We start from the raw sequence: 19,224 nt of genomic DNA, 5'->3' as shown, positions 1-19,224 counted from the left end.
AAATTATTGCTAGAGGGTATTAAGATGTGCTATGAAAAACATATGGGGTAAGAAGCTCTTATTGAAGACTGTAAGTCTGCTCTTTCTTGTTCCAAACACCATGGCCTCATTTCTACTTCCCATTCAATAAAATGATTATTATTTGGCATGAATTTAAGAACATTAATTAACAGACATTGTTTTCCTGTATGAATTAGCAAAGTGAATTTCAACTCTAAAAGAGAATGACCAAATGGGAACATCATTTCCAACAAGTTATTAAGTAAGCCAGTCTGATTTTGTGCCATAAGTTTTAATTTCAAACTTCTCCATATGTACAGTATCCAAGAAAAATGAATAATTTGATTCATAATTCCTCAGCTATAGGATCAAAAAATTGAAGTGCTTCAGATATTTTTACTTCTGATGAAAAGGAAGTTTCAGACCCTGTTCTCATTTTTACTATATTTTCTCTTCTTCCCTTCTTTGCTTATATTTACTAGCGGACTGTTGTATGTTTAAGAAAAAAAAAAACGTTTAATATTCTGTTATTTGATTTTTCAGTGTTGATATATATATCTTTGCATAAGCTATAACTCGAAAAAAATCTTAGAATAAAAGCAAAAAAAGCACTTTTCTTCCATGAAGAGTGAAAAATGGACTGTGTATTATTTTATTATCAATAACTACACATACGCTCACACATTTACTTATCTAATATTTTTGAAGAAAAACATAACATCAACCTTCTCAAAAACAGTTTCTCAGAAGCCTTTGCAAGAAATACTGACTTTTTAGGAGATCCTCTTTGCTCTTGAAACAAAATCAGTATCTACAGAGTCACTTTACAGCGAAACTGCTAATGAAATCACTGATGTCAGTACAATGGAGTGGCAACCATCAGGTAACTTTCAGAACCTGATCTTAGGCTTTTAAAATAATGAAGTTTTTCATACATCTACATTAAATGATACATCATGACAAGTCAGCTCTAAATTCACTAAAAGGGAAAACAAACAGTAAGCATGCATGTTGTAGGAAAGAAGTCTGTTTGAGGTACACAAAAGGAAGGTCAGAAGGTCTGTTCTGAAACATATCATCCATTCCAGGTCTTACTTGCAACCTTACCTGGTATCAGAAAACCACAAGGCCCTGGAATCTCTAGAAGCAGGGCATAAATGGTAAAAGAGTAAAAGATTGAGAACTTGTTAGAGGTCACGTGAAAAGAAAAAAAAAAAAAAACCACAAACCCAGAAAAACAACTGCAAGAAGAAAAAACCATGGGATGATCCTTGCAAGACAGCAATTCATAAGTCAGAAAAAGGTTCATTTTTCCAGTGATTTTATGAGATTTTAAAAACTGAAGTTTTGTTTTTAAATGCTCATTTTCAAAGCAAGCTATTTTTTATGTGATTCAGATTCAAGAACTAATTTCACTTTCAGATGAATCCAGATACTGATAAGGGAATTACACACTTCTGTACACAACAACAGAACATAAACAGATAAATAACTGTCAAAAATCTCCCCTCAAAGCCTAGGATTTTGCTCTTAATAGGAATAGAGGATCTTCCTAATTGCTATTCAGAAGATCATTTTTAAGCAAAAGATAAAATTACTTATCTTTGAGTAAGAGACATATAAGGTCTTACAGGGCCATCATGTCATTGAAAAGCTTCTGAGTGGCAATCTGTAATTATGAGCATCTTCACAGAAGAACAGTAGCAGGAAAATTATTTTCTCTCAAAGGTATCCATAATACCAGATCTCCACTCTTGGAAGTGAAACAAATACAGTTCTTACCCTGCATAATAATATAAAGGATATTTTCTGATGGGCAAGAAGCAAGATATACTATCTGGATTCTGATGGAAACATAACAATGATTGTAGGAAGGGGTGATTCAGTTTTTTAAAATGGAAAAATAACCTAGCAAGTCCTTCATCTTCCTGAAAATATTCTTTCATTTATATCCTTACAATGTGTAATAAGAGCCTATCTCCAATGTTCAGTGGATGCTTGTAGAGAAATTGATCAGACTGGCCACTAGATCTTCTACTTAAAATCAGACAAAGGAACTCTGTAGAGAAATTGATCAGACTGGCCACTAGATCTTCTACTTAAAATCAGACAAAGGAACCCTGCAAAAGATTAGTATCATATGCACATAACATAGGTTATGACCTTGAAGAAGCACTACCAATAAAATGCAAGAAGGATTTGGACGGAAAGACAATCAATTGGCATCATGTTAAAATAAAAAAATGAAGTGCTGAATTTCTAGTGTTTTTTGTTTCCAAAAACATTTTTCACAGAAAGTCTAAGGAGAGAAGATTAAATAGGATGAACATGCAGTAAAGAACAACTTGGAATGAGAGCTAACTCTGGCACAGTCCCATCACTTTTTTAAAGAATTTACAATGGATTAACATGTTAATGTGTTAAAAGATGAATGAGTAAAAAATATCTTGAAGATTACCTAGACTCTGAGAATAAATTAATTCTACAAAAGACAAGACTATATTTATCTGATGCCTCACAAATAACTCTAAGCTTAGTAATGACTTACAAGCATAAGCCTGAGTCTGAAAAATGAAGATACAGTGTGGTTTCAAAATATTTAAAAACAAAGAAGTGGACAGCATAGAGAAAGATTAAACAGCAAAACAAACCTAGTTGATGCTCACACATGAATCAAAAGGACTCTTTTCTAAGGCAACAGATTCTAAGATTCAGGAAAAGAACCTGAGAATTAAATAGAATACAAGCTGCGATAAAGGTGCCAACAGCCAACAAAACAGATAAACAGATAAGAACTTGGTTCACACCCAAAGAAACCTCCTTACATAGTAACATTCTGGAATGCTTCCTCCATAAAGGAAATCACATCTTTTATCTACTCTGCATTTTTTAGGCTTTCTTCTGAAACATCAAAGAAAACAGCATTCTTCACATACTGATGCAACTACATACCACTAACATAATGTAGACTGTAAGGATTTTGAATATATCTATAGAATTTTTTTACTGTATTTACCGTAAAACTCCAAGGTAAAGAACGTTCTTTGGCTAAGGAAGTGTAGATTAAATGATTAAATTTCAGTTCATGACAAAGACAGTACTAGGTACCCATGTAAACCACATACTGAGGATTGTCACACTGAAAATCAGAAGACTTTCTTTCTCAACCTTCTGCTTGGAAAAAAGTCACTGAAGTCTTTAAACTAGATTCAACTCCTGAATGCAATGGCTACATTCCTAAGCACAAGGAAAAATGATGACAAGGGAGAGTGAAGACTCTATAACAAACGCTCAACTGTAAATGGATGTGAAAAAAACCCCACATAAATAAGAGTACCTTGGCAAGTAAATTTTTTAGATGGAGTTGTGAGTAGAAGTTTATCTGCCATTTCTCCAGGGCCAGCACATCGTGCAATACCAGGTTCTTTGTATTCTGATTTTACCCAGTCAGACAGCCATTGCATGTTACAATCACAATAAAGAGGATTTGCTCCAATAGCCCTGTGGAAAGCAGACAAGCAAAAAGAGAATAAGGTTTAAAATGCTTGCTTATGAAAACAGACCCCAGAAGACTGAGGTTGGCAAAAAAAAAACCTCCTAAAAACACTAATCAGTCCTGCCTCCACCAAACTGACCCTAAGTGCACTAAGTGTCTGAGCTGAGGCTCCAAATGAACAGTTTCAGCAGTAAACCAGGTCAAAAACCTAGCCATTCTCGGCTACACTTCTGTAAGCTAGTTCTGTGTTATCTTTGGCAATAATGAGTGAGGTTAGCTGCATCATCAGAATGAAACTGATATTTGGAAATTAGGTTAGCAAGAAAAAACTATTTCTTCCAAAGCAACCAGAGCAACCTCACAGAGTTCCACCCAGATATTTTTCCTTTTCAGTTTATGACTCCCAGGCTCGTACAAACCATCTGTTTCCAAACTTCCAAATTTGATTTAATTATTTCCTCTTTGGAGCTCTCCCAATGCACTCACATCTCTTCTGTAAGAGACCTTTCCTTTATAAGTACATAAAGCTACACCATCCTAACTCAGTGGGAGCTATGTAAGAATTGCCCCCGTTGCAAAAACAAATCTATTTCTTTAAATAAACTTGATTTCTTTTTAAATTAAAAAGTAATTTAGCTAGAGATTTTTTGGAATTAATTTGTCTAAAGGCTTTTTTAGTCTCTACTTTTTTTTCTGCTAGAAATCATAAATAGTCTTAAAGCTCTGAGAACAATTATATCTTATGCAGATTTGGACGTAGAAGCATTGTGCTATTCTAAAGGTATATCCATAATCCTTTCAAGGAATACAATAACCATTAAGCTCATTTTTTTCAGACTGCTGAGTAACTTTGGATCAGTGGATCTTCAAGACAGAATAAAATCCATGGCATGCAAAGGTGGCAGGAACTACTGCAGAAACTCTTTTCTGCCACACTGAGAAGGACATTCTTTTCATTACAATTGTATGCTTCCAGCTGAATAGCAGAAATTGCATATATACATATACAAGTACATATATACATGTTCAGTCAGGCTTTAGTCAGAGTAGTAACAAAAACAAGGCCTGGTGATATGGCTGGGTCATGGGGAACTCCCCATGTAAAAAGAAATATGTATAATTTGCCCAGGTCATATTTGCAAGAGTAATTGTCAGCCCAAATTGAGGTAGTGCAGCTTTTCTGCTAAAATAGGAATGTCAGAAAGGATAATTAGTAGCATTAAGAAAAAAATAACACCAAGGACAATCAAGTTTAAGTCTTACTGATATTTGATACAGTTGAGCTAGTTTAATAGTAGATTTTGAATGAGTTATCAATAACTTAAAGCTTAATCAGGCTCATCAAATTTCTGAGAAATAGAAAATTAAATGCAAATGTCCAACACTGAACTAGAAGATAATCATTTAAAACTCCAGCTGCTCAGAAAAATAAAAAACAAGTACATCTAAAGGCATCAGTCAATTTACTCCTCAACTGCAAACAAGGATTTAATAAATATCCATAAACACATTATGGTTTGTAGGTAGGAAACTTGCCCTGAGTTCCCACTGAAAACTAAGAACAGAAGTATTGCCACAGATGAGATTGTGTAATCAGATGCCATGCATTCAATGTCAACCTAATAACCATCAACAGAGAATCACAGAATAATTTAGGTTGGGAGAGTTCTTTGGAGGTCAATTAGTACCTCTTGCACAAAGCACAGCTCACTTCAAAGTCAGAGCAGGGTTGCTTTGTTGAGTTCTGACTATCCCCAGAGGGGTGATTCCTCCATTTCTCTGGACAACCTTTTCCAAAGCTGAACCACCCCTCATGATGAAGAATTTTTTATTATGTTCAATGAAACTTCCCATATTGCACATTGTGACTGCTGACTTCTATCCTTGACTTTGCACCCTCTGAGAAAAATCTGTTTCAGTCATTGCTGTAATTCTCTTAGACTAGAGGCTTGAAGACTGCTGCTAGGTCCATCCTTAAAATCTCTTTTATCTCCTTAATTAGCTCACAGAGCTAATACAGAGCTCACACTGTCCACTCCACCTTGCTTGCTCCTATCTTGGACTTGCTCTGTTTTGTACACACCTACTTTGCAGTGGAGAAACTGAATGTGCATTCCAGAACTGTCCTTACAAGGGCTGAACAGAAGGGAGTGAACACTCTACTTAATCACCTTACTGCCCACTTACTAATTTAACTCAGAGAATCTTTAGCCTTCACTGCCATAAGGGCATGTAGCTGACATTCAGTTTGCTGCCCACCAGGAGGTCCAGGATTTTTCTGCTAAGCTGGCCAGTACCCAGCCTGTGCTTCTGCATGGGGCTGTTCCTGAGCAGACTGTTATCACTGTTCAACATTCAATTTGCTAAACTTAATGTAAAACACATGATTATCATCTGAATACTCACAGGTGTGATAATGCTGAAAGATCATTAAAAGCTCCTTCAGGAAGCACAGAAATATCATTGCCATGTAAGGACCTTAGAAAGAAAATAAATAAAATAAGATATATGGGTAAAACTCTGCAGATTCATTTTTAAAGTTTCAGCTTTTGTAAACAGTTTAAATCTTTTTTTTTTTTTTCTCCAGTACTTCTGTGTTTCCAATCTTTTTTTAAAGCTCTAACCAGCTGCCTACTTATTACTTGATTTTTTTCAACTTATATTTTTAATTAAAAATGTTAATAATGATATGAATGTTTTAAAATTCAAAGAACAAAGGTCTGTCAAAAGTGTATTTCTGCAAAGTGCTTACTGAATTTAGACTTGTCAGAAGAATCGTTGTTTCTGTCTTTTTTCATCAGTTCCCTGAAATTCCCACTAATTTTATTCATGTGTTTTTTATCTTTCACAGTTATATGGGAAACACAGGCACTGACTGTTCATGAATATAAATAAGTATTAAGGTTGTTTTCTTAATTGGATACTAAAGACCTTATTAAGCATCTATACTGGGACTGGTCTTCCTACATAAAAGTCTCTCCTTTTACACAAATACATTTATTTGCATGTATACAGAATTGTGGTTAACAAGTGAAGTTTTTTGTATTTATATAAAGTAAATGAAGTTATATGAGATACAGAAAAAAATTAATGCTTGAGACATTTAATTAATTTAAGCTACAAAACTGTTATAAAATATAAAAATGGAGACAAAAATTACATTTTCAGCTGGGAAATTTTTTGATATAGAATTCATCATTTTTTATAACAAACTGAAACTGAATCAGACAGACTGTTTTTTATTCTGCTTGCTCTCTTTTTGTTGCTTCTCCTAATGTCCTTTCAACACATTTTTCTTAGCATTAAGAGTGAAAGTTTTCTTAGAATCAAAAATTTGTTTTATTGGCTTTCAATAGTTAATCATAATGCAATGGTTTTGGAAATACTCTCAAATAAATGAAGCAAGAAACACGGAAATTGTTGGAATAAATATCTTCATGATTCAGCTGCAAAAACCCTCATATATAACTGAGAAATTTATGCATACTACATTTTTGTTAGAATTTAATTATCATAACAATCAAGAACATAACTCAAGAAGAGGTACAGTCAAGATTTAAAAAGCAGAAAAGTCATAAGCATATGCTTTAGTGTATACACATTGTCCAGGATCATCTAATGTCTTGTGCAGCATTTTGACAGTATACTCTCCTAGAACAAATTTAGAGTTCTGTGAGTACATAATTATCACTTCTCAAATAATTGATAGATTTTAAAATCCAGTGTCTGCTTTGTCAAAATAAAAATTTTGGAAAATAATAATAGTTTAAAAATAATACTTACAACAACCTAAGTGATTTCAACCCATCAAAAGTCCGTGCAGGGATACACCTCAGGCGGTTGTAACTAAGAATTCTGAAAACATACACATTACTGTCAGCAAGTGAATCAAGCATTCAGTAAACAGAATGCAGAGCATGACCATAAACAGCTTTTGCACACAAAGCTCGTTAGGAAACAAGTTATTTTACAGCCTCTACAACAAGCAAGCTTTAATATCAACAAAATGCCCTTTCTTTCAAGACAAAAAACACTGTAATGTTTTTAGTGTCAATGTTACATGTTTAAACTTACAAGGTGAGCAGCTGAGTCATGTTGCTGAAGCTCTGATTAGAAAGAGTGCTGATTCTGTTGTTACTTAAATCTCTACAAAAAATAAATTCAAAAATTCAGACCTTAAAATGACTGCCCGAGTCCTGAAACACTGTAAGTTAAACTGACAGACAAATTACTTTTATTAGTAGAAGTAGCATCATCATTGGTATCAATATTTAAAGCAGCACACATTTTTATTTTCACATGCCATACACAAGCCCAGCAAGCATTTAGCTTGATCATGAAAAGCACTTTCATTTCAACACAGATGAAAAAGCAGCGTGATGCATTCTTTTACAACAGCAATGTCCACCATGCTACTAAGTTAATAATACAATCTTACATGGACCCAAGTATAGAAATAAAAGTGATGGTTTAAAGTTGAAATCATTTTTTTCATGTCCCTAATGAAACCTGAGTAAATATCATATAATATTCTACTTCACATCTGTAGGCTGAATACATCAAAGCCCAGACTATTATACAGAATACTATATATGATTTATGGTCTTAACATCTTTCTTGTTGTTCGATATTCTAATGGATAAAATCTTAAGTGCAAGTATGATAGAAGCTGGAGTGGTACACTGGCAGCTTCAAAGAAGCTTTGAAGAAGCTGTATTGAATTTGAATAATGCCTGTTCCTGAGTCTCATATTTTGCTATAGTTTTCATTTTCTGTTGGCGATTTCACTAAAGTTTCACTAAAGTTTGGTGGTGAAATTTAATTCTGAATCTGTTTAAGCATTTGTTTCTGAGGTGATGTTGATATTTTGACTGCTAAGCAGCTATGCAGTACACATATTTCTCCATTTGAAATTTCATGAAAGCATGTAAGACAACTGACTCATAATAGCAAACATACTAGCTAAGGATGACAGTGCAATCTATTTAAGGGAGAAAGAAATTAGAAATGAACAATTGTCTGTGTAAGTCTGGATCTCAACAGAGTCATAATTCCTTGCTTGGCCACAGGAAAATTACGCATAGTATTTTGGTCTTCCAAACAGAAGAAATGTTCCTCCAGCTGGGGAACATTCTCAAATTCAGAACAGCTGTATGAGGATACAATCAGAAGAGATAACAACAGTGTCTGATACACAAGTCTTATAAATGGAAACTGTTAATATCATTTGTATTTTATTTACGATTCAACTATAAATTCTTGTATTACAGATGTCTGCTAAGTAGTTCATGTATATTTTCAACAAAGAGGTAAAGTTATATGATTTCTGGCTATGTTTGTCAAAAATATACCAGGACTACCTAACCTCTGTGATAGAAGCCTTGTAATTGTTATTCTAATTAACTTCATTTCCAGTCATATATCCTTTCTCCAGTGACACCATTAATGCATACAGTTCAATCTATGTTGGCTTCTTCTATGCACTGAAATTCCAACATTTATTTTCTGTGTGCTTCAAGTTAGATTTTACTTAACTTCCCTATATGTTCAATAGAGACTTCCTGAAAGGTCTACAGTGAATGTGAGGGCTGCTTCAAAAGTAATTATATTTTATCATATTGACTCATGATGTAAGAGGTGGATGTTGGTTGTAGGGCAGTAGAGGTTGAAACTTCCCACCAATACTCTGTTTTGCAACTTTTTGTTGCAAAGGAGCTGTCTCACAAAATGACACCTGCCATGGAAGTGCGGGTGAAGCAAAGGTGTGTCTCTGAATTCCTCCATGTTACAGCACTGATATTCATTGATGCTTGCTGAACATGTAAGGAGACCAAACAGTGAATGTGAGTGCATTGAGGTCATGGTGGTGGTGCATTTCAGCAGTGGCAACAGTGGGTCACCTCCACTGCTGCAGATTTTTATGAGCACAACATGCAGGCTTCAACATTAGCAAAAATGTAGTTAATGTTGGTGACATTGTTGAAAAACCATTTTTTGTAGTGGAGAATTTGTTCTATCAGTTAATGTTATCGAGCTCTTTGTATCTGTTCAGCTTCCATGGAAATAAACAGGAGGTATTACTTTCAGAGTGACCTACATACATTTGAGAATACTGCAGGATTTTTTTTCTGATGTTGTTTGTAAAATATAAAAAGGTTTGAAAATATCTCTTTTCTAAATTTGTGAGCGCAGCCACTTTTAGCTAGCATTAGAGAAGTAAAGGAAATAAAGTTCTTGGTTTTGAATGCCAAACTATTTTCAATTTTAGCAGCAGTGCTCTAAAATCAGTCAAGAAGAAATTTAAAGGATTTTGTTTCTCCCTGCTTTTGTTACTTCTTTCCCCGATTACACTGAAACCGCAAAGTAATTTCAGAATGTTATGCAGTTCAAACTCAGCTGGCACAAATTTTTATAGTGCTAACAAAGACAATAGAATTACAGCCATTTACATTGACAGCCTTCCTGTTTCTCTCATTTTACTCTTCCAAAGTCCGGAAATCGTATTCAAATCTTTCATGAAGTAGAAGTAATAAGTTTCAGAGCAGTTACATTCAAGTATTACAACTGTAGCATGTGCTACTCCTGCTATTCCTATATAAAGCATACTATGGAATCTTTCTTTATAATGCCTTTATGGAGCTATGTCACAAAATATTGTAATACCTTAACATATTTTTAAAAATTTTATAACTTTTTCTAGTTTAATACTTTATTTACTTTGTGATGTAATTACTGGAATAAACATCCCAGTTTATAAATGCGACTGAGTATATCATATGTTGGACATAATCAATGCAATAAAAAACCCTCCATTACAAAATGTATTTGAGTGTTATGTTTACTAAAAGATACTTTCCTTTCTTTCTTTTTCCATTCTAAAAATAAAACCAAGTATAACGAAGAAGGAGATTTTTTGATTTTGTTTTCATATGAGTAGAGCAAGTTGTTTTAAAGCTACTTACATAAGTGTTAAATGCTTGTAGTTGGAGAGCTCTTTAGGAACAAGAGTAAACTGGTTTCCATCCAAATATCTAAAATAGAAAAATAAAATAAACAGCATTTTTTTTTCATTAAAATGATAGCATCTTCATTTACTAATCTTAGAATCCAACAGCGAAGAAAGTTTTGAATGAATACATAATGTTCTCATTAGAAGAAGCCTTGTGTACAAACACTGTTTTCTAGGGCAACTGGAGCTTCAGATGCAAACACTATTGTATCAGATACTATGAAGATTATGAAGTAAAAGTAGTTAACACAGCATTCTTTTTTTAATTCTTAAATGCTTTCTTAAGATGTTTACATTATCATCTCCATTTCACATACACCTACTGGTGAAAACTAAGTATGACTTATGCAAGTGATGTTAAGTGTGGACTTGAACTATCACAAAAAAGAATGACAGAATCATAGAATGGTTTGGGTTGGAAATGACCCTTAAGTGACCCTTAAATGACCCTCATCTAGTTCCAAACTCCCTGCTATAGGCAGGGACACTTCCCTCTAGACCAGGTTACTCAAAGCATCATCCAGCCTGGCCTTGTACACTTTCAGGGAGGGGGCATCCACAACCTCACTGGGCAACCTGTTCCAGTGTCTCCCCACTCTCACAGTAAAGACTAAACAAGACCTGACATTTCAGAGGTAGTGCTTTAATGTAGAAATAGCAAGGACTGATATTGGTTCTGAATATGAGCAAATTCATTTGTCATGACTGTAATTAGGATCATCTTTTCTAGTTTCTTCCTGTGTCTCTCATGATATATCATACGAGAAAAATCACAAGCCTGTTCTTATGCAGTATGTTATGGACTGAAGACAGTAATAAATTACCCTTCACTAGAAAAATTAGATTTATTGCCTTCCTCTTTCTGGGCATCCACAACATCCTTGGGCAACCTGTTCTAGTGCGTCACCAGCCTCCAACTGAAAAAGTTCCTCCTAATATCTAACCTAAATTGGCTCTTTTTTTGCTTTTGAATATAACTGAACTTCATTCCTTCCTATTTAGAGTAGTGTTCACAGATTAATCAGATTCACTTTTGCCTACAATTTAATCCATTGTAATATAATGACACACACAATGTTTAATTGTAGGAGTTACAAATTCCAAGAGTGATTATAACTCTCTCTCTATAAATTTTTGAAGCTTTGCAGCAACAGAGGATTCTTAGAGTGTTTTGAGATATAGCCAGCATTGCTAATTCAAACATAACTTCAGCGTTCTCAAGATTCTTAGAAAGACTTTATATCTACAAAGCAGTATATCAATAAATTTCAACTGATTTATGTAAGCAAATTCTTCGATGCTCCCCTTATTGTTGAACCTGACACCATATATATGACATTGATTTTTATGAAAGAGAAAAAAACATGCACCACTTACAGTTCAGTTACATCTTTTGGGATGCCTTTAGGCAAAGCTTTTAGGCCTTTGTTGCTGCAGCGAACAACTGTGTCTAGACAAGTGCATTCTGCAGGACAGCGGGACAGCGGAGAGCAGCTATTGTCATCATTTCCTGGTCATTAAAAACATACAGACGCTAAGATTGCTATGCAAATAACATTTGAGGATTAGCTACAGTGTCCTACATGTAATTCCCATAAGTAAAAAATGAGATTTCTGCACTGTGATATCTCTATGAATGGACAATGTTCTCATTTCATTGTTCCAAGAATTTATGTTTCAAGTAACACTTATACAGTGATGTTTTACTAGATTACTAGATAAAAATGCTATTGTTTGGAAAAAAAAAAACCCAAAACATTAAAGAAAGAATGCAACTAAAAATGAAGTATAATAAAGTAATATACATTTGCTAATTTTCAAAATAAGCAAATAATTTAAAATAAATGGAGTCCCTTTAAAGGAAAGTTACAGTTTTGGAAACTAACAAACTAATAATTCAATACGTGGAAGTGCATGTGAGAGAGATGCAAGATATCCATTATTTATATAAGGGTTGAGGGGAATTCGGAAATTCTGGAAGTTACAAACTAAGCAAAAAATCACGATAACTCATCAAGCAGTCTGAAGGAGTGATTGATTTGAGCATTAACATTCGAAAATATTCTCATTTGAACTACAGCATTTAATTTACTTTGTGTTATCTCTTAATTGTAATTACATTACAGAACACAAGTGAAAAAAACTTTTGAAAGTATGTATATTATAGCCATATGCTTGCTAATTTTCTAAAAGTGGGTGAAAGGTTTATAAACTGACAAAGTAAATGAGTAGGAAACTCATGAAGTGATTTAATGAATACTATTTCTCAATTTAAAGAACATTACTTTGTGCCCCATGGAATTCATGAAATTATTCATATGAAAGCTGAAGTTGTAAAATTCAAAATATAAATTTTCTTACCATCATCACATGTAAAATCCTGAATTGCCACATCCTGGATAGGAATCTCTTTGAGGAAGTAAGGTTTCTGACAGCGAGGGTTTCCCGTCACAATGCGTTTCTTTCTCAGCCAATCTCCAAGCCACGCAAGATGGCAGTTGCAGTTGAAGGGATTGGCCAAGAGGTTTCTAGAACCACATGAAAGTTCACCTCTCATGACAGAACTTTTTTTCATTCTAAGTACTCTATTTTCAAAAAGCTAAGCCTAAATACAGGTCTTCAAATAACAGTATGTACAAACCATAGTTAAAAGCTGTAATTTAGGCTCCACATAGTAAATTCTAATAGAGCTCATTTAGAAATAATTTAAAACTGTCAAAGACTTACCTAGTTGTCAAGCCACACTGTACTGATTATACAATAATTTCATATAAAGATGAAGGCTGATTACTTTACATTATTAGCCTTAACCTGACAACAGCTATTCCATTAATTTGTCATCTCAAGATTTCCATCTTTTATTTGCTCCAGAGAATAAGTTTCCTATCTGAAGTGACAGCTAAGTTGATTACATGCCAGTTATAAAAATGAAATTACTTATAGAAGTCTTTCACATCTCTTAACTTCAGCAAAAGCATATTGACAATTCCATTATTTATAAACATGCCACCCTTAATATGCACAAATTAGTCACTCAGTGCAAAATGTCACTTTTTATGTAAAATGAGGTTTAAGTAAGCTCCTGAATGATGCTACCCACAGAAAGCATTTCTTCAGTAAACTGACTGGCAACTTCTCACCCAATTTCCTCTTCCCTCATATGCACTGCATTTAAAAAGGACACAGATATGACTCACAATGTAGAGAGGGAATGCAGGGTATCGAAGGAGCCAGGTGCCACGGTAGTGATCTGGTTGTCATACAGCGAGAGCAGGCGGACAGAGCTCAGGCCTGTGAAGCTGTCGTTCCCCACACAGCTCACACGGTTGCTCCTCAGCATCCTGAGGAAATAAAGTTCAGCATTTTCCAGCTTATGGCTAGTCAAAGCACTCAGTGATGTTTGGTGTTAGCACTGATTGCTAACTGAATTTCAAGTAACATGGATCACCTAACACTTCCTCTGTGTACTCTACCAAAGAGATTAAAATTAAAAAAATGTACCTGCAAATGTTTAAGCTAAACTAGGTATAAACATGAAGGGTGGCCTCAGTGAGGAGAGGTCAGGGATTGCTCCATGCCAATCAGCCTGTTGCAGCCAAAAAACAAACCACAAGGAGGAGGCTGTAGTGCTTCTGAACTGATCAGATGAGTTGAGAGAGCCTGCGAGTTCAAAATAATGCAAAAGTGGGGGGTAAAACGAAGCAATTCCTGCCATAGCAGGAGGAGGAAGGAGATGGTAAGCTGAGAAGACCACCCTGGAGTAAGAGGAGGGACAGTGCTAAGCAGCAGCCCAGGCATGGGCGGAAGCCAAAGGAGCAGCTCCTGGAGTATGGCCTGGAGCCAAAGTGGTGTGAGAGCAGGGGTGAGAGCTGAACTGCTGCCCAAGCAAAGGCCAAGAGATGTGACTTGAAGATACTGCTACCATTAGAGGAACCACAGTGACCCATGCACTGCCTGGCATGTGCACCTGAGTGCACACCTGGCACCTGAGTGTAGCATGTGTGGAGAGAAGTGGAGAACAAAAACTTGTTTTCCAATGCAAGAGGCTATTTCCCTAATCATTTGGCTTTTTTCTTTCAGTAACAGAATCAGTAATCAACAATAAATAAAACTGACTGAAATCCTCCAAATCAGCGGATTTGATGGACACACAGCAGTCCATACTTCAAGCTTCCAAGCCTGAGCGAGTACAGAACTGCTATTTATATTGAGCAAAAGTCCGTACCAGGCTGGCCTCCTGAGATCCCTTCCACATTAAATTTTAATAGGATAAAAGATAGAAAGCACTTCTACTACATTCTCAAATCTTTCAAATGAAAGAAATCAAGCTACCCAGACTCTTCCTCAGCATGATTCCAGGACCTAGTAAAAATTACAGAAATAAAGCATGAAACATCTATTTTAAAATCTCTAATATATCTGTTAGAAAACACAGGAGCTTTGAAGTTTGCTGCTTTCCTACTTGCCCTTCAACAAATAAATAATTTTCTTTTACACTGTGGTCTAGCTGCTTTTAACAAATTCATCAGCTTTAAATGAAAAGTTGTATATTATAGGTCTGATATATTAAAAATTAAAAATGCCCGATATCTTCAGACAGCTGAAGCCCAAGAGACCATTTATGTTGGCTCTGAGCTGCTGATCAAAAGGATTGATGCTGAAGAATGCAAAGAAGCTGGAGATTGTATGAACATCTTTTTTTTTTTTTTTGGAGTGGAAAGAGCTAAACTACCTTCATGGAAAGATTGAAATAAGTTCAAGCTATAGTACTTTTACTCCTCCATTCGCTGTTGAAATACCATTAAAATTACTTAGGAGAAAATCATTTCCCATGTTTCAATATCCCCCGGAATCATTTTTTCCTCTAGCAAAATTGAGTTGGATTGAATCAGATTCCATTACGTGAAATGTCTAATTCCAATGCAAAATTCTGTTGCTTTTAAGCAGATGATTATTCACATTTCAGTTCCCATTTCTGTTTTCGCAGTTGGATGCTTACTATTCTCAACTACTTCATCATTTAAGAGGGAACATAATTTCTGTAGTCTAATAATCACAATGAAGAACTTCAGCTATATTATATCAATAATTAAAAAATTCATATTCTTTATTAGAACCTTCCTGTGAAATAGGAAAAAGACTTAATATATACTTGAGTAATCCATAGCTAATCCAAAATCAAAGTTTTAAAGACAAATTAAAAGAATTTAAATAAATAAATAAATAAATAAATAAAAGTGCTTTCTATTAAAATAATTACTTTAAAAAAATAGGAAAAGAAGAAATAAGAGCACTCAAATAATCATACTTACAGTGTTTTAAGACTTTCCAGTCCTTTGAACATTTTGTCTCGAACAGTTTCCAAACGATTGCTAGTGAGTAATAGTTCATTGACACCAGAAGCTCCATCAAATGCACCTTCTTCAATATCTGTAATCTTGTTATTGCTCAGGTTTCTATTACACATTAGCAGAAACAAGAGATAAACATGTTTTTCTTTTATTAAATACCCCAAATGAACTATTAAATATTAAAGACTAAGTAGATTTCAAGATATTAAGTCTCTGTATAAAAGCAATGAACATACTGCTCAACTTAGAACTGGGAAAAACAAAAGTTAATGGCCTGCTGACTATATGAATAAAGATTTTCACAGCAGTTTTTGGAAATTGTTTGCAATTGCTCAGCACATGCTGCTGCCACACAAAAATTTCCTTCTCTTTTCATAAAAAAAAAAATCCCCAATCTTGTGAAAGAATATACATCTTCTGTCTCTAGTCCTTCTAGCATTATTAGATGAATTAATGAAGTGGTACTGTACGAGAATTCGCACAACTACTCTGATTTCTTTATTTCATCTCAACAGACACAGATGTAAGAAAATAGTATAAACAGCAACATATGTAAATGAAATGTGTGAACGAAAACAGTAAATGATATGTTAATCATTTTGACATTCGTAGAAAATAAGGTTTTATAAACAAGATAGATAGTTCAGTTATCTGCAATTCACATGCAAAGTGGATCAAAATGTAAGAAAATATCTTAAGATACTGCCAAAATATTTTAGTGTTTGTGGCTTTTAGTTCAAATATGGAAATTACATCCCAAATGGAGAGTATCTGTTCTATATATACAATAAGCGTGCATACACAATAATATACATTTTAAAAAGATTTTTCATTCTATTCTTGTCTTGTTTTTAAAGTAAGTCTATTTATACTTACTTACACTTGTATCTTGTTCAGAACAGTTATTTACCTACACACTAGACAGTGTCACAATTCACTGAGGATTTTTACAGAGCTCTTAAATGTGCTGAGAAATTCTGAAATACAATGAAACTCAAAAGTTTTTACTTAACAGAATGAGCGATGTTGAAAAGAGAACCAAACATTATTTGATGCACCTTCTACAAGAGCATTATTTTAATTTATCGTGAGAAACACATTAATAGTTACAGTAAAAATTCATATGCTTGCCAGCATGAACTGGTGCCATCACCTAAGACATAGAAAAAAGGATGTGTGGCTTTGTTTGAATGCTGACTACTCATCTCTAGTCTAGCTGTAATTTCTCATACACCTTGCCTGTGATGAAGGATATAATAATCACTTTCACTTAGTTTCAAGGTGAAGCTGTTCAGTCTCCTGTAAGTTGCTGCACAAAGCTGGAAGCAAGGAATTAATTATTTTTCATCTCAATCGACTTAGAGATGTCAGGCCCTTAGTTTCCTAAAATCTTCCTTGTTTGTGGCATAACATAGTCATTACTCCATCTACCACACATTTTAAGGGATATTTCAAAGGTTATTTTAAGGATTAATGCTGCATGGCTAATCAATGATATGTCTGCTTTATTACTTGTGAACCATCAAATCAATTAAACATTTAGGTCTCAATTCTTCAATGTCATTTGTGCAGAATGACCTCTGCACCTATTTGAACTTGCAGAAGAAACATGAACTTCAAGCAAATGCAGAATTAACTCTTACTAGTGTCTCTCTAACACCTCACTGCTTTGCAATCATGATTAGGCATACTCTGAATTGAATATTTTAAGAATTGTTAGCTGTATTAAAAAACTATGGAATATTAATAAAATGTTAACTTTTCTGTAACATTTTTTCCAATTTTTTCCTCCTCAGTTATACAGATTTCAAAGCTTTTAAGGGGTTCAGCAGACAGCTGCACTGATCAATATTCGACTTACTTTTTCTTTTGCCTTGAATACTTCCTCCTGAACTAAATAGCAGCAAATGAGATTTAGGTAGCATGAGATGTTGACTAATCTAGCTTTATAGCCTGAAAAGATCTGATTACTGACAGTCCATTCCCTAGTTTCCATTTTTCTTAAATACGAAGAATTGATGTGGGTGTATTTGAATGCTACTTTAAGTATTTTACAGCTGTGAAAAGTGCTAATCTGTGATCTTTGAGGAATGAAAAAACTGGATATCTACTCTGTAGCCCCAGTTTACTGCTGTGTCAGTCATTGCTGTATTCTTTCTCTTAAGTACCTCAGCCCAGATCCAAATTATCATGGAATACTCAAGTGGATAGGTCAAAGGAAAAAAAATAATTAAGCCAGCTCATATCTGGGCAAGGCTAATAAGAAGTTTATACACTAGTATTGCTCACCTTGAGTTTTTAGTCACTGGTAGCACAAACCAAATTTTTACAAGTGGTAATAACTTGGTGACTGCATTTAATAAAGCAGTGCATCATTTTCATTAATTTGACTTGCATTTTTCTCCACTTAGTATTTATGCCTGAATTAAATCCTGAAAATATTGAGCAGAGAACCACTAAGTAACTAAATGATCTGCTCTTGAATGCCTGCCACATGCCTGAAGTGAAAGAAAAGCTTTTCAAAGGTTTATTAACATCTACAATTGGTAAGATTACAAGCAACTCTTAGAATGTCAACTGTGAAAATGAACTATCAAAACCTTCTCTCTTTTTTTTTCTCTCAGTCATTTAATTTTGATATTCCCCTCATCTAATGATAGTTTAATGAAGCACAGAATCAAAGGCATGTCTTGAATGTGCTGAAAGAGGCAAAACTGCCTGGTTAGGGAGTAGTAGCGCAGGAAGTTACAAAAGGTTACTGGAACCATTTTTGAGCAGCTTATACTCAAGTTCCCTGCTGTGGCTGCATAACAGACCAGCTGGCGGAACCATGCAGCAGAGCTGCTGGAGCTGTGCACCAGGAGAGGCTGTTACCGGGTTGCTTAGTCCCGAAGAGATGGACTGCTAGCTTTGATCTACCTCAATGACTGATACGAACCCATTCTTGATTTTTTCATTAGAATATATTGAAACTTTAATAGACATAAACTATCAAAGGTGGAGAAAGACGACACTAAAACTACTGCGATATCGAAACAGACAAGATCATTGAAGTGGTACTTACATTTTTCGCAGCTGAGGAAGCTTCTTAAAGATCCCAGTAGCTTCCAGAACTGAAAATTCATTATTATTGAGTCGCCTGCAAGAAATAACATCAATTTCAGAAAAAAAATATTCAAGCATTGTTAAAGACCATTCCACACTAAGGGAGCTTTTCGGAATGGTAGAACTGAATAACTTGTTTAATACTGGTACCTGAAGAACAATTCAACATACACTGACATTTCTAATTCTGAAAATTCCCGTGAATGAACATTCTCATTAGTTAAAATTAGGCATTCATCAGAAATACAGAATCAAAAACAGAT

General features: G+C 34.6%; 1 protein-coding gene across 3 annotated transcripts in view; it reads right to left on the bottom strand.

Annotated features, from left to right (window-relative positions):
- Window positions 1–19,224, bottom strand: part of SLIT2 (slit guidance ligand 2) — a 243,902-nt gene that overhangs the window by 32,170 nt on the left and 192,508 nt on the right. For 2 of the 3 annotated variants that reach the window (XM_042811974.1, XM_042811976.1), the window contains exons 16-25: window positions 18,921–18,995; window positions 15,818–15,961; window positions 13,703–13,846; window positions 12,867–13,033; window positions 11,883–12,015; window positions 10,459–10,527; window positions 7,571–7,642; window positions 7,280–7,351; window positions 5,903–5,974; window positions 3,338–3,501 (exon numbers count right to left, since the gene is read on the bottom strand). In XM_042811974.1, the coding sequence (XP_042667908.1) occupies window positions 3,338–3,501; window positions 5,903–5,974; window positions 7,280–7,351; window positions 7,571–7,642; window positions 10,459–10,527; window positions 11,883–12,015; window positions 12,867–13,033; window positions 13,703–13,846; window positions 15,818–15,961; window positions 18,921–18,995 (1,112 nt within the window). The remainder of the gene's footprint in view (window positions 1–3,337; window positions 3,502–5,902; window positions 5,975–7,279; window positions 7,352–7,570; window positions 7,643–10,458; window positions 10,528–11,882; window positions 12,016–12,866; window positions 13,034–13,702; window positions 13,847–15,817; window positions 15,962–18,920; window positions 18,996–19,224) is intronic. The other variant, XM_042811975.1, reaches the window with a different exon arrangement.

Source organism: Centrocercus urophasianus, unplaced genomic scaffold (assembly GCF_019232065.1).
Source record: "Centrocercus urophasianus isolate 14NV4802_14NV808 unplaced genomic scaffold, USGS_Curo_1.0 seq_13, whole genome shotgun sequence".
In the NCBI taxonomy this organism is placed as follows: domain Eukaryota; kingdom Metazoa; phylum Chordata; class Aves; order Galliformes; family Phasianidae; genus Centrocercus; species Centrocercus urophasianus.
The sequence above is the reverse complement of the archived record's forward strand: the minus strand, read 5'-3'. Positions and strand labels throughout refer to the sequence as shown.